The 27,854-nt window shown below is 47.0% G+C and overlaps 2 protein-coding genes and 1 long non-coding RNA gene across 3 annotated transcripts; 1 reads left to right on the top strand and 2 right to left on the bottom strand.

Moving 5' to 3' along the window:
- Positions 1 to 1,811: 1,811 nt before the first annotated feature.
- Positions 1,812 to 3,584, bottom strand: LOC120964047 (protein MEI2-like 6). The gene is made up of 4 exons (XM_040388500.3): positions 3,040 to 3,584; positions 2,790 to 2,921; positions 2,545 to 2,680; positions 1,812 to 2,423 (listed from the first exon to the last, which is right to left on the bottom strand). Exons 1-4 carry the CDS (start codon positions 3,582 to 3,584, stop codon positions 2,265 to 2,267), a joined length of 972 nt encoding a protein of 323 aa, XP_040244434.1. The 3' UTR covers positions 1,812 to 2,264.
- Positions 3,585 to 15,855: 12,271 nt separating this feature from the next.
- LOC120964048 (uncharacterized) lies at positions 15,856 to 17,414 on the top strand. Its single transcript, XR_012183717.1, has 3 exons — positions 15,856 to 16,079; positions 16,189 to 16,391; positions 16,499 to 17,414. It is a non-coding gene; the product is annotated as an uncharacterized lncRNA (long non-coding RNA).
- A 7,823-nt stretch (positions 17,415 to 25,237) lies between these two features.
- Positions 25,238 to 26,810, bottom strand: LOC109778112 (uncharacterized). The gene is made up of 4 exons (XM_020336665.3): positions 26,240 to 26,810; positions 26,024 to 26,155; positions 25,773 to 25,914; positions 25,238 to 25,646 (listed from the first exon to the last, which is right to left on the bottom strand). Exons 1-4 carry the CDS (start codon positions 26,776 to 26,778, stop codon positions 25,476 to 25,478), a joined length of 984 nt encoding a protein of 327 aa, XP_020192254.1. The 5' UTR covers positions 26,779 to 26,810; the 3' UTR covers positions 25,238 to 25,475.
- Positions 26,811 to 27,854: the final 1,044 nt, after the last annotated feature.

Genomic DNA, 27,854 nt, shown 5'->3' on the forward strand with positions numbered 1-27,854 from the left:
TGCACCCTTACATCTTCAAACCGGACAAATTTAATCCCTTGAATCAGCCCAGCGATATTCATGCTAAGTCAACATGGTTTTGACCAAACATGGTCCAATGGCAATTTCTCTGTCAATGGGAGGGGCTCGGCGGGACTCCGTTGCACCCTTACCTCTTCAAACCGGACAAATTTAGTCCCTTGAATCAGCCAAGCGATATTCATGCTAAGTCAACATGGTTTTGACCAAACATGGTCCAATGGCAATTTCTCTGTCGATGGGAGGGGCTCAGCGGGACTCCGTCACTGGACACATGGCGCATGGCGCATGACAGTGACCTCCAGGAGCACTAGCGGAGCTTAGGCAAGGCCGAATGGGCCGTGGCCCGCCCAGCCTAGCCAAAAATGCGGAAGGATGACATGAAATTTGGGCCTTAAGTACAAGTGCTATGTGTAATTCCTTAGTCCGGCCCGTCCAGCCTTTTTCTTGTAGCTCCGCCTCTGTCCAGGAGCAAAGATGCACACACTTAACGATGCTCAGGTGCCCCGCCATCTTTTTGCGGGAAGCTCGCCGGCAGGGCCAACGGTGGACAGAGTCGAGGTTAGAGAGGCAAGGGAGGCCCATGAGCGTTGACTATGACGTCGGCGACAAACATCGAGGAATAGAGCTCGTGGGGACGAGCGACAACAAGGGAACGACTCTGGAAACTTCGGAGGGAGCTCTGGATGGAGAGGAAGCCGGGGAGGAGGGGCGGGGCTTGTCGAAAGAGGAGATCAGGTAACGACGGAGACGCACAACAGTTATACATTGGCGTGGCAATTTTGTCTGAGCTGTTTCACAATGAGGTGGCGGTTTCAATAGTTGGGGGGTGAAACTTGTCCGGTTTCGAAGTTGGGTGTCCAAATCAGACTCTGCCAAGGGTTGAGAGACGATATACTTTTCTCAAATTTGAAAGACCAGGTCCAAAATTTGCCAAAATGACAAGTTTTGAAAGGTTGGCACGTTATGGGTACCAACAAATTGTTGGCCTTTTTTCTCTTACCTACATATTAACAACACACTAAGCAGGGAAGAGAACTTTTGGCTCTCGGGTGCCGACGCATCTTATATGCAAAAAAGTTAATAATTTCAGAAAAAGTCAACAAAAAATCTGAATCTTTTTTGGAATCAAACACGATCTAGTAATGTACTCGTATAAAAAGTTCGGCCAAGGAATGATTTTTGTTGACTTAAAGGAAAATAAACAAATTTATGACGACAATACAGCGTAAATAGTACTCCCTGTATACAATGAAAGCCATTCCCTAGCGAATTTTTTTATACGAGTACAATACTTGATCATGTTTGATTTCAGAAAATTTTCGAAATCTTTTGACTTGTTTTTAGTTACTAAATTATTTTTGCATGCTCGCACCGAGAGCACCAGTGTATTTCCCCACTAAGGGCATGTACAACAGGGTACAGTCAGCCGTCTTTAACAGCTGCCACATAGGAAAATAATTGACGTGGGGGAGAGAGAAAGAGAAAACTGAAATAGCGACGATCTGTTGCCGTATAAATCGCTCGTTACAGACGATCTTTTCCCGTTGTACTAGTGCGTTGGTTATCATGGGCCGCATCGTGGGCAGGAAACCTGTTTAAATATGCATGCACGTTATGGAGTTTTAGATAACTCTAAAGACAACCCGTTGTAATAGCTATCTGTACATCCTGTCTGCAAATGACGTGGAGCAGTATTACAGACAACGGCCGTCTAATCTGTTGCACATGCCCTAAGGAACCTCTACTAGTGCAGTAAAGAATAAAAGGTTAATCTCCCAAAGGAGCAAAAATAAGGCGAACGCAGAAAGACACAGATGAGAATGTTAATCATCTCACACTTATGTCTAGCACATAAATAAGCTCCTTGCACTAGGCTTCAGTACATTTAATTTTACTGCACATAACACAGGAGATCCCAAGACATTAAACATTCAGATAGCCCACGAGCTAAACCTCACTGGCTAGACGCATAGTGCTACCAACTGGACTACTCGTAGTACGCCTGCCTGGACTATTAGTACTAGTACTTGCTTCTGAAGATTCATGCTTAAACATGGAGACACAACCAAATAGTCATGGAAATTCGTATCTCTTTTTTTTTGAGAGAGAGAATGGAAATTCATAACTGAGGCAACCTCTATCTCCCGTTCTATCAATCGATGGCATTGGCATTGGCATGGCATGGAATTGATAGAATGCAAGATAGAGGTCTAACACGGCAGGTTTGCAGCGAGCGAACAAGGTCAGCGGAGGCGACGACGGACCACCGCACAGCCGATGGTGCGCTCCGCCGTCTGCCGGAGGCCGTCCCTGGGAGGCCCGAAGCGCACCGGCAGGAACTCCTTGTTGTTGCCACATGGGAATAGCGAGCGGGAGAAGTGCGCCGCCAGCGCGTCCACTCCCTGCAATGCAAAATCCAGGCCGGAGCAACCAAACATCCATTTCTCGCTTCGTTAGCACAGCCAGGTACTCGAGTATTCTACTAGAACAAGTGTTCATGCCGGAGAAGAAGAAGATGGGTACCTGGATGTGGGCGTGCACGACCTCGCAGACCTTGGCGGAGCCCGCCCAGCGGTGGCCGTGGAGGAACGCGTAGAGCCGCCGTGTGGCTGCCGGCGTCGTCATGTTGACGAACGCGTAGCCTTTGTTGCATTTTGTCCTGCCCGGTGCAAACGCAAATCGGTTGTGGTCAGCTGCAAGCTCAGAACAAGCGAAAGCCCTACACGAGCAGTAGTAGTAGTACAAGATGGGGATTGGTGTACTAGTACCTAAAATCGATTGGAAGGTATAGGAAGTCGTACTCCGACTTCGCGACGGCGCCGCCGCCGCCTCGGGGGCGACATCGAAGCTTGTTCTCCTCCGCGCAATGCTGGTCCAAGATGGCCATCAACCTCCGTTTCCTTCGAGGGGAGAAAAAATAAACTTGAAGCAATACTGAAGCAACAATCAAGAACATCCGTACAATCAAGAACCTCAGCAAGATTGAACCAAGAAAGAAGAAATGCAGGAAGTACTAACAAGAAGCTATTGGGGATGTTGCAGATCATGACGGATGTCTTCTTGCTTCTTCCGTCGAAGGCTGGTTTGCTGCCTGCGACGCCGGAAGACGGAGGCGGAAGCGCCGCGCTCCTCCTCCAGACCGCGAGGACCGAGCGAGGGGAGGGGCCGTCTTCCACCTCTGCCGTCGGGGGCTCGACGTCGCCGTCTTCTACGATCTCCGTGATGCTGCAGCGTGTCGCCGGCAGCGGCGGCTTGAGGGCTGGGTTGTAGTACAGCGCCATCGGAAAAGGCGGCGGAGGAGGCATGTGCAGCCAAGGCAAGAACGGTAGCGCGGGCACTCCCACAGTGTAGGCACTGCCCATCGGAGCGAGCCAGCCGTCGCAGCCGACAACCAGCCCGCACGAAGGTGGCAGCGGGGGAGGAGGGTACAGGTACTGCGGCAGGAAGGGACAGCACAGCGGCAGGACGAATGGAGCCGCGGAACAGAGCTCAGCGGGGAAGAAGGCCACGGGGCCGGTCCCAGGAGCGGCAGGGTGGAGGAGCGAGGTTGAGTAGGCAGCCATGGCTTCTTTTCTCTTGCTTCTTTCACCGGTGGAGATGCAGTGAGTGGGAAGAACGAGAGTGGGCTCGAGAGACTGGAGAAGCAGCTGCGCAGGACGGTTCTTCTAGGGCGTGTTTGGTGGCGTGCATGAGGCCGGCCTGGCTTGTACGGGATGAAAACGGGTTGATTGGTTGTGTGATTTTACTGTTCGGCCCGCATGACATGAATCTTAAAGCACTTTTGGGCCGGGCTCCCTGTGAACGCTCGAATCGGCAGTTTCTTCAGAGCCGGGCCCGAGCGGTGCACGTGGGCAGCGGCGGCTGCACGCGCGCGGCCACGCTCGAGAAGCCGCATTGCTTCCCGAAGCGCCGGCAGTTATTAGCCTCACTGCCCCTCACCGCTCCCTCTCCCCGCTCTCCCCCACTCTCCCAACTCTCACCGGCGGCAGCGGATCGGAGCAGAGCAAGAAGACCACCGGACTCCATCACCGGGGAGCGGATCATCACTTGGCCCGCGGTAATGGCGGTAAGCACTTCTCTCTGTTCGTCATGCAGTACTTTTTCCCGTTCGATCCGGCGATAGATTCGATCCACGACGGAGGATAATGGGGAATAGAGGTAGATAAGCATGTAGAGGTAGTTCATACTAGTTCATACGAGTTCATAGTACTTCAAACTAGTTCATGCAAGATCGGAATAGAGATAGATGCGGATGCAGAAGGGGGATTGGGGGTACACAACGGACACCGGCTCACCGCGGCGGCCGTCACGGGAGTGCGGAGCGGCGGGTCAAGCCGCTGGCCTTCATCTTCTTGTTCATCGCTGTGCGGGGCGGCGGGTCGTCGTCCTCGGCGGAGTCGAGGTCGATCTGCCAGGTACAACGGCCTGGCTCGGGCGCCCTCGCAGGCATCTGCACCGGTTCTTCCTCCTCCTTAGGCTCCCCACCGAAGACCGTCGGCGGCGCGATTGCCGCCTCCCAGTACACTGCGGCACGCCGGTCATTTGGAGCCTAGTAGTTCTTGTACTTGCACCACTTCTTTCTCTGTTTAGCGTCGTCGGAGACGGCCTGATTCATGGCCCAGCGAATGATGTCAACTGCCATCGCGCCCTTCGCTGGGTCAGGAATCAACGTCTTCAGCTCTTATGCAGTGGCCCTCATGAGCACTTCATCAGATTCCTTCTGCATGTCAAGCATGGAGCCGAAATTAGAGCACACCTCCATGGTGTTCTCGAACTTGGTGTGATCACCAGCCGACCACCCAAGGAAGAAGGCCCTCCAGCCAATACCCCAAGGGAAGGGGTTGGCGTTGGAGCTGGAGTTAGAGCTCATGGGATGGAGTGGAGGAAGGTTGACAGTGAGAAAAGAGAGGGGGTGGGTAAGTAGCGGTGGCCAGGGTGAGTAAATATAGGGGCGATGGAGAGGAGGAGAAGAGTGACAATCATGCCGTTTTAACTACATGCTCTTCAATAATCCATGAACTCCGTGCTGTGCCTAACTCCATGAGTTGTGTGCAGATCGAGGAAAGCAACGAGATGGGCACGGAGGTGCTCCCGACCGTTGACAACAAGGGCAAGCAGCCCCTTCATCCAATGCCCGATGAGGTTGTGTTGCCACCCACCGCCGAGGAAGAACCGAAGACGCCTGAGGCTGGCGACGATGAGCGCATGGGGGAGCCTCCCCAGCAACAATCACCGCAATTACGGCCATTACCATGAGGAGGATGGCCCAACTCGCTTCTGCTAGGTTATCCTTGCACCGAAGCTTGAGTGCATCCCCATGCCCCTGGACTTCACCAAGCACTTCGTCGCGGTGCCGACGGAGTTCAAACTCAGGAACAACACCGGCTGCTCCTGGAAGGTGGCGGTGAAGCTGATGAACGGCAGGGTGACCCTGGATCAGGGTTGGGCCACCTACGCCGCCGTTCATCATATCAAGATCGGCTACATGGTGACGTTCAAGCTCCTCACTCCCGACACTCTCAAGGTCATCATCTTCGACGACGAAGGCATTGAGGTGGTCAACAAGTGCGAGAAGCACGACGAAGCCTTCGTCGCCAAGGACTAGGCCGGCGCACCTCCTTCCTAAGTACTATCGAGTCTGCTTTGAACTGTTTATGTTTATGGTTTATGCTTGAACTGTTATGAATGTGGTACTGCTTATTTGAAGTATGTTGATCCTCTGTTTATACTCTGCTCTGCTTATGATGTGTGCTACATGGTTGTGCCGAAGTGTGCTGGTAACCTCATCAACTAGCCAAAGAGGTTACTACACACCAGGCGTTGCATACAACCAAACACCATGCCTTGAGTTTGTCCACTAACATGCAGGCAACCAAACACCAGGCAGTGTTGTTCAGCCCATGCGGGCAAGAGGGCATACAAACAATCAAACAACTTACAGATGGTGCATTTGAGGCTGCATTTGCATAGGCAGACTGAGTTGAGAAAGCTATGCAATGCAGCTACTGTAGAATACGGCAACCAAACAGGCCCCTACTGCATGTCTGCATCCCTCGGTCGGTCACTCCCATTTTGGGTATTTACAACATTATACTCTCATATTTTTTTCTCTTTCTTTCCTTCTCAGAAATATCTCGAACGATTAAACTAGAGAAATGTTATCTGACTAACGTCAGATTTTGGTCTCTCCCCGTGAATATGCTTTGTTTGCCATCGAATCACTCACACATATCTTTTTTTTTTTTGCGAGTAACTCACTCACATACCTTGATGCCGTGTCTCCCCTCCCCCCGGCCAGAGCATCGACGTGTGCTATCTCGTCGCGTCCCTCATCGTCGCTCGCCGACCTTGATGTGGCCCTCCGGCCGGTGCTTCGACCTCATGCTCGTCGCCAACGTCCCCACAAAGCGCGTGTTCAATCGTGTCGGTCACCGCGTCGAGGAAGCTTTCTTCCGCAAGCTCAGCGCTCGACGGAGGCAGATGTGTGGGCACACTTTGGCGCAAGTTATGCGGACCTCGTCGTACGTCGCCCCATCAGTGTCCTTGCCATCATTGCTGCTCCTCGAGCCGCTCCCGTTCCTCCGCGGTGTCGCAGCCTCCAACAGCCCCGGCACCTCCGCCGCAAGCCGCACTTCGTTGCGGCGCTATTTTGACTTCTCCGATGCCAGGCGTGGTCTGGTCCCGCGCTCCTCGCCGCGGTTTTTTTTTTCGAAAGCACACCAAAGGCATACCGTATTTTTATAGAAGGCAGAAGACAATTACAAGAGACTATCAGTCGCTGTGAACAATAAGTGTAGTACAACTCCACATCGAGCTAATCCGAAGAAAAGCCACCACACACATTACAAACACAACGCAAAGGAACTTGCCCTAAATAGAACAACAAAGCCGTGTCTCGACCAACACCGGTCACCTCAAAGAGGAACAACTACCACCGGACTCCCCTTGCCGACGCACCAACCACCCTTGAATGCCGAAAAGGAGATGGCGAGTGGGTGGCGGGACTCGGTCGGTCCCGAGATAGCCATCGTCTTGAACTCACCGGCGCCGACATTCATAGCGCCGAAGAAGATCTACTTGGACCAGCGACGAGCAACGAAGAACCACAACATAGAGCCTCCATGCCAAGTCTCCACACACGATGCTCTCAACAGAGAAACGACGTCAAGACGCCGCCATCGCCGGTCCGGGAACGAACCAAGGCTTTCGCCTGGAGACAACAACCCAAACTAGGAGGGGGAGATGCCGACACACCTTAGCGACGCCTCCAAGGAGGGTAGCGACACCCGCAGGCGCCGTCGCCGCCAACACCAACCAAAGCCGGGCAACATTTTCATCCGTGTCGCACATCTCCAACACTCCTCATCAGATTGAGGCACATTGTCCATGAAGGGCCACTCCGCCGCCGCCGCAGCACCTCGCCATCGTGGCCATAAAGATGCAGTACAACGACCCTGCACGGCCAAGGGCACGCAGCCCAACTTCCAACTCCCGTTCGGCCAAGAAAAAGTTGCAGCTTTGGACCTCCATTCATGGCAGCACGGCAAGGTCACCGGCACCGCGCGTAGCCGCCAGCCACACCAACTCCAGATTGCGCGGACGCAGCCGCGAGCCACTCCACATCCAGCCGCCAGCCACCAAGCAGACAGCTCACATACCTGGAGCAGCCTCAGCGCGCCTCAGATCCAGATCCCGCGCGTCACCACCTCCCTCATCCGCGCCAGCGCGCAGAGGACACCACCGCATCCCCGAGGACGCAGCTGCACCGGGCCGCTGCTCGCCCAGCCCCTCCTGGCTGAGCTCGCAGCGCCGGGACCATCTTGCTCCAGCCACGCCGCCGCCATCAGGTCCACGCCGGCGCCTCCAGGATCCCAAGCCCGAGCGCCATGAGCCTCCACTGCAACTTCTTGCCGAGCTCCGCCACTCCGCTGCAACTACCCCCGCCATGCGCCACCACACCGGAAGGAACCCCTGCGCCGCCTGCGTGACGCCTCACCTCCGCGCGAAGGGAGCCTGTCGGGGTGCGCCGACCCCGCCCGCCGCCTTCGGCGGCGGCGGCCAGGGAAGCTCGTGGGAAAGGGCTCGCGGGGCTAGGGTTTCGGGCCTCCGGAGCCGCTCGCGCGAGCGGCCCTGGAGGAGGAGGAGGGGAAAGGTGTGTGCTCCCGCCTCAAGCTAGGGCATCCGTCCAACAACTGTGGGGCCGGCCTTACACAACCTTGAGGGGAAGCAAGGTGACACGGAGGCGGCGGCGTTGCCGCTCCCGGTGATGCGGGCCACCATGGCGCGACGGGTCCACAGGAAGCTCACCATCGTCTCCTTCAACCTCTAGGTGAGCTAGCTATTGTTCTTCCATCTCTCTTTGTGAAGACATGGCAGAATCGAAACACATGATCTAGTTCGCCCTGCAAACTGTGGACGCGGTTGTTGCCATGGCAAGTGTTTATGTTAGCTAATGCCTCCGTCCTGGTATTAGTCCCCATCGTATTTAGCATCATATTTAACCATTTTTTAACTAATTAAAATATATTTTAGACATAGTAAAAATAGTATTACCGGAAACTATGTTCAAATACGAATCCAACAATATAGTTTTTGGTGTCATGCAGTAATATTTTGTAAACTTTTAATATTTGTTGTAAACTTCTAGAGCTGTTTTTTGCCATGGTTAATTTGTTGTTAAGGCTGGCAAGTTGGGTTTGAAAAGTTTTAAGTAGCATTTTAGATGATAACTTCTAATTTTTACTCATGGCGATTTTTCTTTACTTCGTACATTTTTCACAACTCACATGTCAAATTTAGAAAACATTGGGTCCAAATGTAAAAGCAAATTCAAAGAAGCTCTTTTTGGTTCGTCACATGCCAAATGCTTGGAATTTTTCCTCTAAAAGCATGGCAAATTTTGAGGAAAAAGTATCAAAGATCAAGGCAAGGTTGCACAAAAATGACTCACATGGCAATTTCATTGACATGTTGCCAAAGTATGCAGAAGTAGTTGCCATGGAAAAATAATTTTGAAAAATGTTACAACAACAAATCTTAATTAACATGGCAGCAAATTCTTAGATTCCATGGCAAACAAGATTCTTAAGTAACCATGGCAACATGCTTGTGGTTGCCATGGGCCACAACTATGAACCTTTAACTTTGGCACTTTTTAAAAAATAACAAAATTCATAAATCTGCCATGTCCCCATTATAAAATTTCAAAAATTAGAGATTTTTTTCCTAATTTTGCAGACCATGGAAAATTTTAGAATATGGTAGTTTTTCCTGTAGATACCATTACATTTTTTATTATTTAGACCATGGCCATTTTATTAGTTAGACCATGACAATTTCAATTTATATAGCAATTTTATTTTTAGTGTATGCCAATATTATTAATTACACCATGTCACAATTATTAATTAGACCATGTTAGTTTTATTTTTGGTCGCATGCCAAACTTTATATTTTTAGAGCATGGAAAATTTATTAATCATGTGTCCCAAAACATGGCACAATTTTTATTACAGTTGTCTCGTGTGTGCATGGAAAATTCCTAAATTTTCCATTCTTTCAAATGATAAATCACCTAACTTTGCCATATTTTTTGAACACGAACAAAAATAAATAAATTTTCCTTCTTACCATTACAAGTTTTCTAAAAGTTGAAATGTTTTCCAAGAGAACAATTTTCTAAATTTTACATGTGCAATTTTAATATAGGTCCATGGCAATTTCACTAACGAGACCATGTCAAACAAGTTATTAAACCATGATAGTTTTATTCTTGTAGCTACCATGGGAATTTTTTTTAAAGACCATGGAAATTTATTTAAATAGACCATGGCAAATTTAGTAAATATGCCATGGCAAACACTTTTTTAACTTTATCATGGGAACTTCGGGGTAGGGGGAGAGATGGAGAGTAAAATACATGGTGAAAAAATTGTGTTCATAGTTTTTACTAGATGGGCAAGTAGGTTTTGTCACATCGGCGCAACTCATGCGATGGTGGCAGGCTTGTAATTATTTTATTTTATTTTTTTATTTTGTAGGGGACAATGGCAAATGTTTTGTATATAAGATGGCACATTTACTGATCATTCCATGGCAAAAAACTTTCTATATCTACCATGGCAATTTCATATTACAAATAGACGGATTTTTTTCCATTGTGTCATCGCAAATCTCTCAGTTTTTTCATATATTTTTATCCTTGTATATGAAATCTTGAAACATGATATGTTTGGGCATGTGATCTTTTGGTACAAAGTGCTTTCATCCTGCCATGTCATCATTATTAATTTGTTTGCATTTTTTCGATGCTACCATTTTATATAGAGCATGTTCAACACTTATTTATGCTTGCCATATGATTATTACAGATATTCTAGCAACTTGCCATGCTTTTATATAACACAAAATCCTTAGTTTAACTTTGCGTGTTTTTCCTGTACAACATCGTTGCAGTTTTTTGTGTGCATGATGGCAATTTTTTTTTTACTGATTTGGTGCTTGGACTGCCTTTTTTTCATAGAAGGAATGACGCTGGAGGCTCATCAAACGGCCAAATGTTCCCGCAGGGGGTTTTCCACGAGCGAACAAAAAGATTCGCTCGCTCCCCCTTTCTCAACGAGCTATACTTCTGCTCAGGGGGTCAACCTGAGTTAACATACGCCAGATATTGGCATCCTTAAATAGCATGTCGTATATTTAAAACACCACATATATTAATAAGAATATTATTACAATCATCGACAACTCGTGTCTCATCATGGGTAGGAGTAAAAAAAAAAGGTTTTCTAAATACTTGGACATGTTTGGTTTGTAGTCAGACTTGACCACACTTTTCTAACTAAAAAGTGGCATGCCACAAAAATGCGGTGAGTAAATTGGTCGTCACAAGTCTAGTAAGATTTGATAAAAGTGTGTGCGTTTGGCATGCAGGACATACTGCTAAGAAAGTGTGCCATGCCACAATATGACAATGGCATGGCACACTTGTGGCCAAGTTTGGCAATGTGTGGCTATGAGTCAAACACGCCTTTAAGATGTAGCACTTTTTTTTTAGTAAATCTATATATATTGTTTATCATAGTTTATATTCCTCAATTGCTAACCTTAACATCATGCATTAGCCCTTAGGTTCATTTTCACTTTTCGCTAAATTCATGTTTCCAGAATAAATTAAGACCACCTGTGTTACAAGTGTCTGCTTTTTTTAGTTGATTCACCCTACCCATTGAAATAGAAATCCAACAGATGCGTCTTCATGTTTCTCCTTCCTCAGCTTTCTCTTCATCATAAAACCGGCCAACCTGCCCAGCTCGTCACTGGCAAACCACCTGCTGCTGTCACCCGTGATCGACTGTACAACCACACACACACCTTGTTGCCCCTCTATGCTCTCTCCGCCACCCCGACTTTCTCTCTAAACTCCACCCCTGAACTTCGACGCCAACGACCCCCGCACGCGCATCGTAAACTTGTTGCCTCCATAGAGATTGTGGGGCTCCTCTCTGGCTCAAGGGTTCACTCCTCTCTCTTGCAAAATCAACTGGCGCAAATTGTAAATTATGACAACTAAGGCTTAGCGGATCAATAATAAATTTTATGTACTACGACGAAGATATCTTCTATACCTAAATAGCTAGTCCCCGCTAACCTATTTCTCTCAACATGCATGCATGCCATCTCATCATACAACATGCATGGAAATAGGCTCACCCCCATTAAGACTAGCCATAGTGGGAGTAACTTCAGCAGTAACATCGAGTCCAACTCGGCAAATTTGCTTATGTGGCAATGAGTTAATGAGGAGAGAGGAAGTTTGAGTAACTTAGCTAGATACTGTAACATCACATGTCCCAATTCAATATGAGTCTATAACCTAATAAATGAGGCTTTGCATGTTACCATACTTATGTTACTATCCACTATGAAGGTAGTAACATAGTCTAGGGATATGTGTATGTTACTAGTGTATGTTACTCTCCATTGTGGCTAGTCTAAGACTACCCACGGTGAGAGTAACATAGGTGGTAACATCACACATCTCTAGGCAAAACAGATGATGTGGCGAGTAATTAATGAGGAAAGAGGGTCATGTGGTAACATAGCTGTTACTGTGACATCACATATACCAAGACAAGATGAGTCTACAACCTAATAAATGAAGTTTTGCATGACACCAGACATATGTTACTCCCCACTACTCTAAGTATAGAGGTAGTAACATATACATGTTACTAGTCTAAGTTACTACCCATTGTGACTAGTCTAAACTATTTCTCTAAACATGCAAGCATGCCACATCATGCAACATGCATAGAAAAATACTCACCTCAACATGCAAATATGCATGAGAATTTCCATTCTATTGTGATATTTATATTTAATAAATATTATGCAACTATACAATAATCAAACACAATAAGTCGACGTCATATGTATTTTCAGTTCTAACTCTTATATTATTACTCCAAATATTCATGTTTCATACAAGAAATCTCATTGAAATATGTTGCAAACTATCCCGCAACAACGTGCGGGGTATCATCTAGTTATAATAGCTGCGTTACGGCATCACGGATGACAAACATGTATGCACAAATCGTGAGTTGCAACCAAAAGACCATTTGGAAGAGACACTTGTAGATGTAAGTATGAGGTGCATGAGCAGGGCCACAAGGGGTGCACACCCATATTGATTTCGGTAATAAAGAATAAACTAAATAGACTCAAGTATAAACTGGAAAATAGCTAGGAAACTTGTAAAATTTTGAGGTCATGTTTGGAACACAAGAATTCAATAGACAATATGTAGGATTTGAGATGTGACGTATCCTGAATTTGTACATGAATTAAAACCACATGAAAACTGCAAAATTGTCGTTTGGATGTCACACGGGAAAAACACAGGAATTGCAGAGACAATGAGAAGAAAACATTCCTCATGTTTGGTTTCCTTCAAAATTCATACGAAATAGACTATTTGATAGATATTTCAAAGAAATATAGAATAGCAATTTCTTAGTTCCAAACGGCAGAAAGGAAAAAAAATCCTATTAAAATACTGTATCCTTCAAAAATCCTATGTTTTTCTTTCTTTGTTCCAAACAGGGCCTGGACTTTGTACACCCTTTCGGACGGATAACCTAGCTCCGCCACTATGAGTTGTAAGCTTGCCAGAATGCCAGCAGTATGCTTGGAAGGCCGGTCGTCCGAGTAGTTAACACACGAACTTTCCTTAAAAAAAAGGTTAACACACGAATTCAAACCCATCGATCAAAAAAATTGCTTGCCTTCTTAAATTGAACGAAATTTCTAGAACTTCATGAATGAAGAACAAAAACGTCCATGCAGGCTGGCACGCGACTCCGCGAGTTGGTCGATCCTTCCGTCGCGTGCATGCAAGCACGCGAGCTTGATTGGATCACGCTAGATCGAGGCAGTTAATGCCCCGATATTCAAGGGAAGCTGTTAATTTTCGGAGTTAATTGAGCAGGCCAGCGATTGGAAGGCATGTTTTCTTTTGTTTATGACGAAGAACAAATTGGATCTCGCGCTCCTCGGTTACCGATCTGCCTCGCCAACATGGGTAGCCAAACCAAATTAATTTGCCTGCCCTTTTTCCCCTTCCAACGAGGTCGCTTCGTGCTCCGTGGTCGTCAGCTTTGCAATGGCTGCGTGCCCAGCTGCATGCAATGATAACCTGTGCCATCAGCCCATCAGCTTCTTCGACCTGGACTGATCGACACCGGGACGATCGGTGCGCAGGTTGCTTCGGGTCGTGCTGAGATTTCGAGTACTAGTAGTAGTAGAGGGCAAAAACCAATCGTGCCAGTACAAAATACTACAATTATTGATACGGTAAAGAAAAACTTGGAGACCCCGTGCGTGCGTGCCGCTGGAAAATCTGTTTTCCGTACGTGCCGAGACGAGAAAAACATGGCCTGGTAGACGGAGGGCAGAACGGGTGTTTCCCCATTGGCGGCGGGGGGGCAACCCGTTTAATTATGTGTCAGTTCCACGTATGACGATGCCTCCAGATCACAAGAGTCCAAGCAGGGCGCAGGGCGTGTCAGCGGCAAATCCACCGCAAAAAGGATAAAAGATAACGACAGGGTAAGCTGACGGAGGGAATTTACCAGGGGGTTGCCCTGATTTGGGACGTGTGCGCTGCGCACCCAAGAAGACTGGTTGAGAGAGAGGGGGGTAGATCACGTACTCGAGACGGTACTGTAGCCTTTTAGGCGTAGACTTCGCGGCGTGCTCGCCGGTGGAGCACTGCCGGAGTACTAGATGCCCGGGCACGGGCACGGCCGTGCCGCCGACGGGGTCGTGCGCTCGTGTGGCTAGGAGTGGTGTTTTTCCTAGTTTTTTTTTTTGCATGTACATACAGTACGTACACTGTGCACAGGAACAGCAACCGATGCATCGGACGCCCATGTTTTCTACTGTCCGGCAGTAGGACGTAGGCATGTAGATCGATCATGTCCAGGGGACTGATCATGTCGCACGCTTCACGCTTGTACTCCGCTACTTGTAGTACTCCGATCGGACGCTTGTTTCTCCTTGTGGAAAGCAGGAGGAGGCTAGCCCATACCAGCATGTAGGCGCATCGTCTGCAGTGCTTGCGACAGAACAAGGCAAGGCAGGAATTCCTTTTTCATGCTGTCCTTTTCACCAGTCAAGAAGCAGGCAAAAGAAACCGATCCAAAGAAAGATTTGGGCGACCCTTTTCATGTTGCTCCGTGTTGTCTTTCTTGGAGATGTGGGGTCAGTCGCCCCGTGAACCGTAAAATGTCAACCGAACACCGGTATTTGAATTATTATCTCTACTCCTAATGTCTCAGTTGGTAGTCCGCGTTTCGGGTTTATTTTCGTCCCACCACTTTCGTCCGGTTTTTTCGTCCGGTTTTTTTCGTAGGTTTTTTTTCATCTGCTTTCACCGCCTGTTTCACCCGAAAAAACCCGACCCGCAGTTGTTCGCATCCTTCCTCTCATCGCTCCTCGTCTCCACTCTCTCTCTCGTCTAAATCTCCGCCGCCCCTCCTCTGATTCTGGCCAACGCCATCCGGCTCTCGCGTCGGCCACCATGCGGACGAGGCGCAGCCGCAGACGCCGCCGCCGATCCGGGGACACGCCTCCGCGACGCCGGCAACCGCCGCCCCCGCCGGCGCTTCGGATACGTCGCGGATCTGCAGCCCACCGTCTTTGCCCGCCTGCGCCGCCCACCGTCTTCGCCCGCCTGCTGCCGCCCCTTCGCCCGACCTTCCTCCACCGGTGAGGCCTACCCACGTCCAGATTTTTCGTTCGTAGGTATCTGTATCTTCCTTTCCTTTTCCCACCCTCGCTTGATCTGGATTCAGAGGAGGGGTTGCTCTGTATGGCGGCGGCGTCAAGCGCCGGCAGCGTCACCTGGATCTCCTCGAGCCAGGGCCCTCCGCGCGCCAGCACCTTCCCCATCGCGCGCGATCTGTCCGCTCCGACGCACGGTGAGCGCGCTGCCGCCGCCTTGTCACCGACGTCCTGATCCATCGGCGGCTCCTTCTGGCCGGATCAAGGCGCGGAGACCCGTGGGATCCCCTCCTTCGGCAGGACCTCCTCATCTGGTGAGATCCCCTTCCCATGTCTAATGCCTCAAACCGTTCGCAAAGCACCAGCAAGTTTTTTTACTGAGTAATTAATATATTGAATGCAAGATTGCATTCTTGCACGGACAGAGAGTGGAACACCACCTTCAGTTTCTCATCTGATCCCACTTGTGGACTCCATGAATGAAGTAAGATAACAATCCATTGGTCAATTACATTGCCTCTTTAGATGGTTTTAGTGGGCGTCAGACTTGGTTTAGATGGCTTTTGTTGTGAAAGAAAACTTATCTTTCTAAAGACTGTACTCTGAATCTTACATCTCATACTTGAATTTTTTTTTTGCATAATTTTTTTAGGCCTGATGTGTATCCAACGGCATGGGAGATTAAAGATTTTCATGAGACTGACGATTGTGATTTTGGCCCTGTACTGAATAATTTTGTGAGCGACTGGGTGATGATGATTACAAGCCAGGTAACCGAAAGAGTCCTTCGGCCGCTGGCTAGCTAGCTGTTCTTATCTTACTATTATATGTCTTCCTCGGTATTGATTTGTGAATTATTTCTTTTTTCGAACTATGCAGGAGGACTGCATGTGATGAGTTAAGGCACAAGAACTACGACCATTTTAGCTCCAGCAGTAAGTACACAACTAATCAACAATGCATTTTCACGACCCAGACTTCTGCATTCTGGCTGACAGGCTCGCTGGCACAGCCACATAATCTCATGCATTCAAATTGCTAGCTACACGAAATACGCCCAGATCTACGAGTAGGAATCCAAGGTAACACTTATTGCTTACAAGTATTTACTTCATTTTTCTTCTTGTAAAAAGAGAATGCAAGCTGAAATATAAAGTCTGCAGATTCCTCATGTATGTTCAATTTCCAGAATAGGAAGAACCATACCAACAGCATACATACATATTACAGTTCTGCATTTTAAATTTGAAGACCAACGCAAAGCCCGATCGATGTAATTGGAGGTGAATGTCTGTTTTCTTGCTTGTATTTAATCTTAGAAAACAGAATCTCATCAAGTGAAAATCCGCAGGCATTGCAGTCCAATAGTTCCAGGGATTGGAACCAGACGTGTGACTGAATACTGCTTGGAAGATGTGATTCTGCAAAGTTGAGGAAGTTGAGGAAGTATGGACTCAGATCCTTTAAGGGTTTGTTTCCATACTGTGGGGCAGCGGGATCTGAGTCCCACTATGAGGGATCAACCTTCATAGATCAGCTACCGGCGTCATACTGCCCCCACAAGGTAAACCCGCCATTTATCTGGGGTCCCAAATTGCAGTGTTTGTCTCTCTTCATTTGTTATTAGTCTCTGCGATTTCATTCTTTAGCATCTGATGTGGTAGACCGTTTAATCAAGTTTCGTGGATAGTCTAGCTCATGTGTTTGTGATCTAAGTGGTGCCACATGTTTCTTCATGAAGCCTCACAAGAAAGTTAGATTCTTCTCCATATCTTCAAATTGGCTGTTTATTGATGAGCTAGGTTGACTTGAGCCGTCTTCTGCAAGTGCTCAATTGCAACCTTAAAACCAGTCGCAAAATTGTTTTGGTCCATGTACGACTTAAATAACCTACTGTGTATTTAACTATTGATGTGTATACACAATTATTTACTTCTATATACGGATATCTTCGTTACATAAAAAAAGTTACGGTGTACTAATTGGTAAGTAAATAAATTTAAAATAGTCAGTATGATAGTTCTTCTCTCCTCAAGTCTCAGATCTATTTAGACCTATTTTGTTTTTGTACTGACTCTTGAATTTTCTGCTTTCTATTTCCGAACCCTTTTGATATGTTCCTTACTCTTGATTTCAGCCTTTTAAGGTATGTTCTTCTTCAGGGATTGCAGAGAGCATGGACTACCGTATGGAAGAAGGAGATGCCATCCTTGACTGTCGTTGTCTTTGGTGTGTTGCTGCCATTTTTCTAATTCTTGCACTACAGAGACCTTAGTCTATCCATGTAGGTCATGCCTTCTGATCAGTCTTTTGACTCTTATGTACGTGTGTGCTCTTGCATTACTTAATAGATCTTGTTGTATACGATGATCCATTGTCAGTTGTACAAAGGTTCTGATTTTAAAATTTTGTAATGTTTAGTTTAGATTTAATTTTATTCCACCTCATTTTGAATGGACAACGTGTGTGCTGTTTAAACGATCACATGTGAAATTCATAGGCATTGTGAGGGCATGGAGAAAGGATTCGATTTTTGAATCTTTTTTTCAGGGTTCAGAGCTATTACCTGCTACACCTACACACATGGAAAACTTAAACTTAGCAGTCCAAAATTAAGCAGAAAACTTTATTGCCAGTCATCTAAAAATTCAGTGACAACTGCTGACACATGAGCTTCATTTTTTAGTAGAGTAAGTAGATGATGCAGATGACAGTTCTACCTCTCTGACAGAAACACGAACTTTCTGACCAAGGGCATACCTACAGGACAGCAGGAAGTCCTAAGGCACGCATCACACATTCACAAAAGATATGGAGCTGATATTTTAGATTAGTCTGAAGCTTTGAACCTTACCAACGCCCGTGATTTGACTCTTGGTGCTTGTGAAGTCTGAATGAAGTACCAGCAGCCAATCTATGAATGATTTCTCATAGTATGTTACATGCTCTGATGTGATTTATGGCAGTTGTGTTCATCGTTTAACCGATCTAGCAATCTATCTTCAGTTCGCTCGAATTGTTTCTTGTTTTGTAGTTACATCTTACATGCATGGTTTGTAGAAGTAAGGGTCCATCTAGCAATCTATTTTCAGTTAGCTAACTACTCCCTCCGTTCCGATTTTGAACTAAAACCACGACGAGTAAATCGGAACGGAGGGAGTAGAAGAGAATGGTATTATTATTCTTAATTTCCTATATTAAAGAAGTATGTTGCCAGCAACCTACTCGGGTCCTCCCTGTGCACATCTGGTGGTGGCTCCTCCTTCTGCTTCTTCATGTGCAGATCTATTGGTGGCTCCTCCTACCCTCCACAGATCTTTATATTTTGCCATTGCTAAAGGTACATGCCTTCATCCTAGAAGAGCCTGATTTTTCTTTTGATTGCATACATCATTAGCTTGCCAGTTTAATAGTCAAATAGGAAATCAAATTCTTCCTAAGATCAAGAACGGATTTTCTATAGTTTGGTTGCAAACTTAATGAACCGGTTCCTCAACATTCCAGATTGTGATGATAAGGTTCACAGGAGATGCAAGTACGTCTTCTGTCCAGAAAGGATAAACTGGTGTCCGATTTGACCACAAGCATATGATCTTTGCTCCACAAGGTTGTACTTTGATAAGGCGTGATGCTCTTTTTTGTGTAAGTTTGCCGAGGAGCAGGTCGTGCACTGCCGCAGGGACGGGAGAGCCGGCGCCGGCTCCAAGTACGCCATCGTCCAAGTTGCGCTTGGGCTTCCCTCCAGCAGGTCCACACCGTATCTTAGGTCGTGATCGGGCTGACAGCGGTTTGGCCACTACACTCGACCATGTGCTCTGCTGACCTCGATGCCCATATTTTCCTAGACACCATGTCACGAGTACCTACCTCACAGGCTGAACTGATGGATGTTGGTATTTTGATCTTGCTATGTCAAATAGTACGATGTAATCTATGGAGCTGAAGCTATAGCTAGATCTTGATCTTACTGTCATATCCGTGTCAAGCACAAGCCGACGCCTCTATTTCCGGTGAGGCCAACCATCTAAAATACCTCCTCCATCTTAAATCCATTGATATACTTTTTTGTTACAGGCTTTTTATATATAGATATTAGAATTGGCACTATTTGGAAGTATCACTTAACGGTTGGACCCTTTTTGCAGTATACATCTTGGCTGGCCTCAACATATAGTTTTTTCTCAAATTATGGGTTTTCTTCTTCTCTCTGTTCATGCATGGTTTGCTTCTGGTGATCCGTAATGTCAGTGGTGTTGCTGCTTCTAACTTCTACTGATCCATAACAAGTGCATACTATTTCGTTTGGATAGATCTTTATATATTTCACATTTAGCAGAAAAGTTTAGTATGTGAACAGATGGTACTATTGCGGATTCTTTAACCTTTTCATGTCTGATGGCATGAACTTACCCATAGTAGGTACATGCAAAGGAACTTGACAAGAGAACAATACTCTTTTGAACAAGGCTAATTTGTTACCTTTAAATATCAGGTCCACACCACACACACAGTAAAAGAGAGATTTATATGTATCTTTTGCAGGATTGACAGCACACGATGAGAAGAAGACATGGTTTACCTCAGAGCTGGGGACTACAGAGGATAGCGTCTTCGTGGATTCAGATAAGAATAATATTGTAAGAGGGCAAGGTATCATGTATACAATCAAGCATTGCAAAGGACTAGCTACTGCCTTGTTTATTTGTTTTATGATTGCCCAAAATTTTCTTACTAGAATTTTGAGAAGTTTGGCCATCAGTTCTACTGCTTGGTCATTTTGTATATCATGTTGCAGTCTTTCTTTTAATACAAGGTAATATTAATACCATCCATGTACTTTTGTGTTTGCTGCCCTGTACATGGTGACTAATTTTCATATACATTTTGTTTCATATTATCCATGAATATGTTTTTTTATGCATGTACCCTACAACTGGGTTATTATATGTGTGTGAAGTTTTTTTCCTTTTCACTTGATTACCATCTTTGGGCTGAGACTTTATAAATTATTGCAAGTATGTTGAGAGTGTGTTAGAAACTAAGGGCAATCCTAATTGGATATGTCCAGTTCGACATGGCATTTGCAATTGCAGTATCCGTAGAACTAAGAAAGGACCGTTCCAACTGGCAATGAGTATTGGAAAGTATAAATACTACATTACATATGGTTTCAGAAGTATAATAACAAGCTCATTGCTCATATGGTTTCTGAAGTAGAAAACATCTATACCCTTTGATGTTTGAAGTGGAAATGTATCCATGACTGTTAGTTGTTGTTGTCAACGATTTTTTTTGGAAAAGAATTAATAAAGCTATTTTTGTTGACCACCGGTTTGTAATATTACTCGCAGGACGATATATTTTCATCGAACTGATAAAAACAACTAGATAAAGAGCTAAAACAAAAATATGGGGGACTGGTCAACATGCTAGGTCAGAGCAAAGCAAAAACCCGTATAAATGAGTCCCAAGGAGCAAAGATCATTATGTAGAATATAATATTTTTGCTCCATGAAACCTTTCCTGGGCTCCATAAATTGTGTTTTTGTGCTCATGCTTGTGCATATTCTATAATTTTGCTTCGTTGTTCAGGCATTTGGAGTTCACAGTTATCTAAGTTTCTCTTATGTGTGTTTTCGAAGAATTTGGTACTTTAGAGTTTTCTATTATATTATCTTTGAATCTACTTAGAATAGATTAGTGGTATGATATAGTGAAGTAATCTAATTCAATTTCCTTTTTCATTGCAACCACTTAATTTCATGGTCGCCATATAGAAAAACATCTTGGTTGCCTCTTCTCTATCTCGCCCATTTTGTTGCCTGGCATGGAAGAGAGGAGGGAGAGCCGAGGAGCGTGGTGGCCTCTGGCTGTTGCCCTGGAAAAGGCAAAGGCCGTGGCACGACTGCCCGTCGCAATGCCCCTGCTCCTTGCGTGCTTGTTTCCCTCCTTACACCCCCACGTCCAACTCGATCTTCGGCTGCCGCAACGCCGTAGATGACCAAGTCTAGCGTCCGTGCCCGCGCCCGCCGCCCTCTTGTGAATGGCCAACTGATGGCCGAAGGTGGGGAAGGCTTCGATAGTATGATAGTATGATGTGTGTTAGCTGATTGTCAAGAAAAAGATGTGAGTTAGTTGAGACGGCCTTACTCTTGGTTATTTTAGCTCCATGAGTAGCATCTTAAATTTTTTTCAAAAGCCCGTGGCAACGCACGGGCGTTTTACTAGTTTTACTAGCACACTGGTCTTTACATGAACAAGAGTGTGAGCAGGGTACGGTGTTTTTACTACTCCCGACAGATCTGTATTCATCCGGCCAAGATCTCCCGATCGATCTGTATATCTACACAACTCTCACTGCTAATTGACGGAGTAGATTTCGGCGTTCTACTGACCGTAACTATTTTTGAATTCTTGTACTACTAGTACTAGTGGCTAGCTAGCACCTACACCTAGCTAAGCATGCCTAGTGAAGCTGAGTGAAGCACGCTGAGTGAAGCAGTCTACCCCTAGAACGGCTACTATCTCAATACGTATCACGCAGCACCGGCTTCACGTCACGCCGGTCGTCACCTCACCATTTAAGAGCGGGCATGCACGCAGCACGGACAAACAAAGCAAGCATGATTACATTCTACAGTACATTCCATCGCATCGCCTCACAAGGCAAGACGAGACAAAAATGCACAGCCGGTATGGTCGTCTACACGTCCTACACATATGTACTCCTACTGTACTACTGTACCCCCGGAGCTGCAAGTCCAAAATTAATTGACGAAGTGCCAAAACGACGCACCCAAACATGCCCCTGCATGGCAGAAGACCGGCGCGCGACCGACCACCAACCCATGCCCATATCCCGCCGTGCTCCCCGTACTCCACCACTGTGCGCCACGGCATTTACTCGACCTCTAGCATGCAAAAAAAGGAAGAGAGAGTTCACTCGACTTCTCACACTGCTGCGGCCAGCTACTAGCACCTGCCCGGCCCCCTGCATGCACGCTACGGCCGCGACCACCAGCGCCCGCATTTTTCCACGGTGCAATCGAGTGCGGCGTCAGGCGCCGGCAGGCCGGGCGCGCGCGCCTGGGGCTTCGCCGTTTCCCAACGCGCTCTCTTCTTTCTGGCCACTGTTCGCCTTGCCCGCTTGCGTGAGCGCATGCAACGATCGGAAGAACAGCAATGCTCAGAGGGGGGTAGGTCACCAGCTCGCCTGCGGAGGCATGGAGTAGGCCAGGGAGTGGGATGCGCTGTCACTTCGTAGCCACGCCTCTCTCTAGGGCGTCGTCGTCCTTGCTCTGCACCTCCACGGCTTCGATGCACATCCATATCCATGGAGGGCCTCCAGGGCGTCGATTCATCTTTCTCTACTCCCCCTACTCAACTCTTGACAATTTCTGTGTTTTGAAATCATATAGGATTTCACGATACGTGACATCTCCATCCTGCCTTTTCCTATGTATTCCTATATGTTTTTATGCGAATAAGCCCCAGAGCTATTATAGGGGATAAACGTCAACACAAAGCACCTCACACAAATAGAAAATTACAAGGACATCCCTGAGATGCACATTAGCTTGAAGCTCCATCACGAACCGCAAGCACGCCGCCAATGCCGCCATCACTGCACCCCAGCCTCGGCCGGCTAAACTTTGTTTGTAAACGCGGAAGGGGAGTCTCCATGCTACGGTTCTGAAGGACCAGCGTGCCGGAGCATGAGCGGAAGTCGTCGAAGTCTGCCTACAAAGATCCGAACAGGCCTGAATAAGCCAAATGTGTTGCATGACATTTGAGAACATCAAAAGAGGATGAACAGTAGTGGAAAACACCATTTGTCTTTTCTCAAACAAAATCATTAGTTTTATCATGGTCAGGAGTCGTAACCTAGACTCGACGGTGGCAGCGGTAGTTCGAGTCCAAGTTAGTTGAGAAAATCCCCTGCATGTACACAATGAACGTGTGTCGCTGCCTTGGCAACCCGTGCAGGGCAATGAACGAGTCCAAGATTTGTGTGACAATGAACGTGTTGAGAAAATACCTCTCTTTACATAGTTCGAGTCCAAGGTAGTTCGAGTCCAACGGAGCAACCCGTGCGTGGGCGGCTTCTCTTTACATATTGTCACGGCTGGCAGGGGAGGGCTTCCTCTTGGGAGCCATCGATGATGCACAAGTGGCAAGTCGAGATGTGTTAGGATTATTGTCACACAAATCATCATGGACGCCAATCAGCTTCACTGAATGGAAATATGATGCAAAGTTCACCTGCTTAACTTCCAACCCATGAACAAATCTTCAAATCTGGCTTCCCAACTTCAGATCGGGGATTCTCACACCTTCTACACGAAAGATTGTGAGAAGTTGGCACCGCCGGCGATTTCTCCGGGCAGGGCACAACGTAGGTAGATCGCATCCAAGCACTGGGCCCTCAGCAAGGCACCCGTCGAGGGTGGAATGGGGGGGGGGGGGGGGGGGGGGGTGTGAGCCACTAGGCAGAGAAGGAGGCGAATAGATCAACATAGAGGGGTCGAGGGAGCAGAGATACAATGATAAGGAGGCGGCGGTCCCTGGATGAATCTTCACTTACACGCGGATGGTGGTGAGTTTTTTGGACAACCGATTCACGAGTTTTGTGAGTAAAAACGCTAGACTGACTCATCGGTTACCGATTATAGAAGGTAGAAAGGAAGCGATCATCACTCCGATCAGTGACCAAGCGATGGATTGTTGGCTTATGTGACAGATTTGCTAAGATGGACATGCTACGTGTTAAGATAAATATGATAGTGATGACGGGTTTCTTCGGTATATAGGATTCCATAAAATCCCTTGTAAATGGTCACATACCTCTTAGATGATTTAAAGTTGGCAAAAATTAAGATTGGTCCCTCTTACCTCCCAAGAGCTAAGGGGAGCTTAAGGATAATTTAATCCTAGCGAGGGCACTTATGGCAATACAAATATGCTAAATACAATAAAAAAACTGGTTTTATTTAGCGATCTCTCTTTACAAAAAGAGATTTTCCCTTTGCCACAAGAGTTAAGACTTTGATTTATACATGTTCGTTTAAAATAAAGTTAGCAACATGTGTTTTTCTTTTTACGAGATACATGTGTATGTACATCTTGACGTATTATTTTTCTTAATATTTTGACATCCCATGATTTTAGAATAACAATATTGTGATTGTATTTAAATATTATATTGTTTGTACTATGCCCTATGATAATTTATAAGTGCACACGTTTCTATCGAAAAATAATATATAGTTTCTCAAGTTAGTAACATGGTTAATATGCCATAAATCAATTTATGTATTTTAAATTTTACGCATGATATATTCAAGTGTATTTCTTGCGAATGACAAATCATTTGCGTAAATAATATGATACAGTAGATGTACATATTGAAGTAGGATTTCTTAGGATGATTTCTTAATACAAAATGTGATTTCTAAATATTGCGAAGTCGGAGCATCAAATGTTCATAAAACATTGCACGCCATCTTCATTCAGAAGAAACACCGTTTAGACATTTCTAGGTTTAATACATTAATAACATATACAAGTTTAAATAGTACTTGTCATTAATGCAAATCACATGCTCATATAGGCGATTTTTGTCATTAGCCTACAAGTAGCCAGGGTTCAAATAACATGACCGATCTACGTATGAAATATAGATGCAATCACTTCGATCATCGGGAGTAAATGACTTTCTGAAGGAATTTAGCTGAGTTTGAATCTCTCGAAATTGGTCTATTTTCAGACTTGAAGCTGCTTGAAGTGTGAACCCCGATGATGATCCCTATCTCTAAATCTAGAAGAGACATTTTTTGGGTATCATGTCACACACATTTATACGTAGTGCAAAACACTACTGTATCATATTTGTATTAGTACTGCCAGTTCATAAAGAGTACTACTAGGCTTCCAGATAATAACTCAGACAGCTGACGCATTTTATACTCGTACAAACTTCAAATTTAAAGCTCGAGGATGCAATGCATATTTGAACAAGGAGACAAGCAAGGAAATTACAAGGTAAATTCTTAAGCCAGCCTATGATAAGTCGTCTATCTCCCGTTCTATCTATCCATGGCATAGCATAGCGTGGATAGAATGCAAGATAGAGCGGACCACGGCGACCAGTGCGCGAAACGGCCTGCTCAGCGCCTCAGCGGCGGGCTCGAACGGACCACCGCCTGGCCGATCACGCGCTCCGCCGTCGGCCTGCGGTCGCTCCGCGGCGGCCCGAAGCGCACCGGCAGGAACTCCTCGTTCCCGTTGCCGCAGGGGAACTTGGAGCCGGAGAAGTGCTTAACCAACGCATCAGCACCCTGCGAGTCATGTCATTTGGTTAGCACGCCGGGCAGTTCAAAACGTTAAATCATACATGGAGCCATGGCGCCGGTGCCGGAGACAAGGGTGGCGGTCTATATATGGAGCTGCGCGCGCGCGCGTACCTGGATGCTTGCGTGCACGACCTCGCACACTTTCTTGGAGCCCGTCGCCGCCCATGAGTGGCCGTGGAGGAACGCGTGCAGCCGACGCGCCGCCGTCGCCGTCGTCATGTTGACGAAGGCGTACCCCTTGTTATACTTCGTTCTGCGCAACAAACGAGCCGAGGTCAGATTGGATTCACACAGAACGAAAGCCATGGACGACACGAACTAGTACTAAGATGGGGGAACATCAGGAAACGCGGTAGCAGTACCTGAAGTCGATTGGGACATAGAGGAAATCGTACTCCGAGTTCACGGCCTTGCCGCCGCCGTCGACGCCCCGCCGGAGCTTCTCGTTCTCCTCGGCGCAGTGCTGGTCCAGAATCGCCATAATCCTCCGCTTCCTGCGAGCAACAGACAAGAAGACCCAGCTTTTAATCAACAAGAACCAGTGGATTGAAAAAGAAAGAAGACACGGGAGTACTTACGAGAAGCCGTTGGGGATGTTGCAGATCATGAGAGACGTCTTGCCGGTGCTTGGGTCGAAGGCAGGCTTGCTGCCCATAGGCCGAGGCGCCGCCCTCGGCTTCGGCGCCCGCGGCGAGACGGAGGCGGGACTCCTGGGTGAGAGAACAGAGCGAGGGGAGGGGCGGTTTTCCTCCTCGGCCATCAGAGACTTGTCACTGGCGCCGTCGACGGTTTCCGTGCTGCTGCAGCTCTTCCCCGATAGCAACGGTGGCCGCGGCGGCGGAGGGATGCAGTACGCCGTCACCGGACACGACAGCGGGCGGCAGTACACAGTTACCTGACATGGAGGGGGAGGAGGCACCTGCACCCATGGCAAGGGCGGGACGGACAACGCGCACGGCGGCGGTAGCGGGGGCGGCGGGAGCAGGCACTGCGGCGGGAGGGGAAAGCCAACCGGCAGGGAGGACGAAGCCGGGGGGCAGAGCTTCGGGAGGGCGGAGGCTACGGGGACAAAGGGAGGAGCAGCAGGGTTCAGGGGCTGAGTGGAGGAGGCAGCCATGGATGCGGGTGGTGTGAAGAAGAAAGACTGGAGTGGATGCTGGAGGAATTGGAGAAGCACCCTGCCCACGAGGGGTTTATAAAGCGGTAGAGAGAAGGGGATTGGAGCGCAACAACGGTGGTTCAGCAGCCTCGGTCACTCTCGCTCACTCCCCTTCCTCAGCTAGTACTAGTATTCACGACGGGCTTTGCTACACCTACGTAATTATTCTACGTACAGCTACGTGAAAACTGATTTGGAGAGATTTCATTGGAAGCTAAAAATAGCCCGGGCCTCACCCCATGAAAATCAGAGGGGAAGAGAGAAGTATATTAGACTAGCCACAGTGGGAGTAACTTCGGTAGTAACATCGAGTCCAACTCAGCAATTTTGCTTATGTGGCAATGAGTTAATGAGGAGAGATGTAGTACTATTAACTTAGCTAGTTACTGTAACATCACATGTCCCAATGCAATATGAGTCTATAACGTAATAAATGAAGCTTTGCATGTTATCACACTTATATTACTACCCACTATTGAGGTAGTAACATACGTAGAGTAGTAACATGCCCATGTTACTACTCTATGTTACTACCCATTGTGGCTAGTCTTAGGCCCTTCCCAGTGCTCCATGATGTACAGGTGCTATGGGTGCCACATAGGCAGAAAAATGATGTGGCAAAGCAATTAAAGAGGAGAGAGAACATTATGGTGACCCCAATAAGAACCAAATGCTAAGCACGTGGACCTAGACAAAAAGACTACCAACCAATACATGAGGGAGTTTTATTAGTAAACAATTCAATAGAGGAAGCTTAGCTACAAAACCTAAGCACCGATGCATTGGGGACATTAGTTGCTAAGCATTTTAATGCACTTAGCACCCCACTTTAGCACCAATGCATTGGGAGAGGTCTTAGGAAGTTTACCTAAGTTTACGTAGGTGGGTACGTAGGTGTAGGATTATTGATTCACGACTCATATACTATTTCTGTCTTTAAAAAAAGGGCGTGTTTCTTTCCTCGGAGGAGGCATCACTCTACTAAAACTTGAGGTTGTGTATGGCAGTGCCCTTATCCAGTTTTTTTAGAAGAA

This window comes from Aegilops tauschii, chromosome 5 (assembly GCF_002575655.3).
Source record: "Aegilops tauschii subsp. strangulata cultivar AL8/78 chromosome 5, Aet v6.0, whole genome shotgun sequence".
NCBI lineage: Eukaryota > Viridiplantae > Streptophyta > Magnoliopsida > Poales > Poaceae > Aegilops > Aegilops tauschii.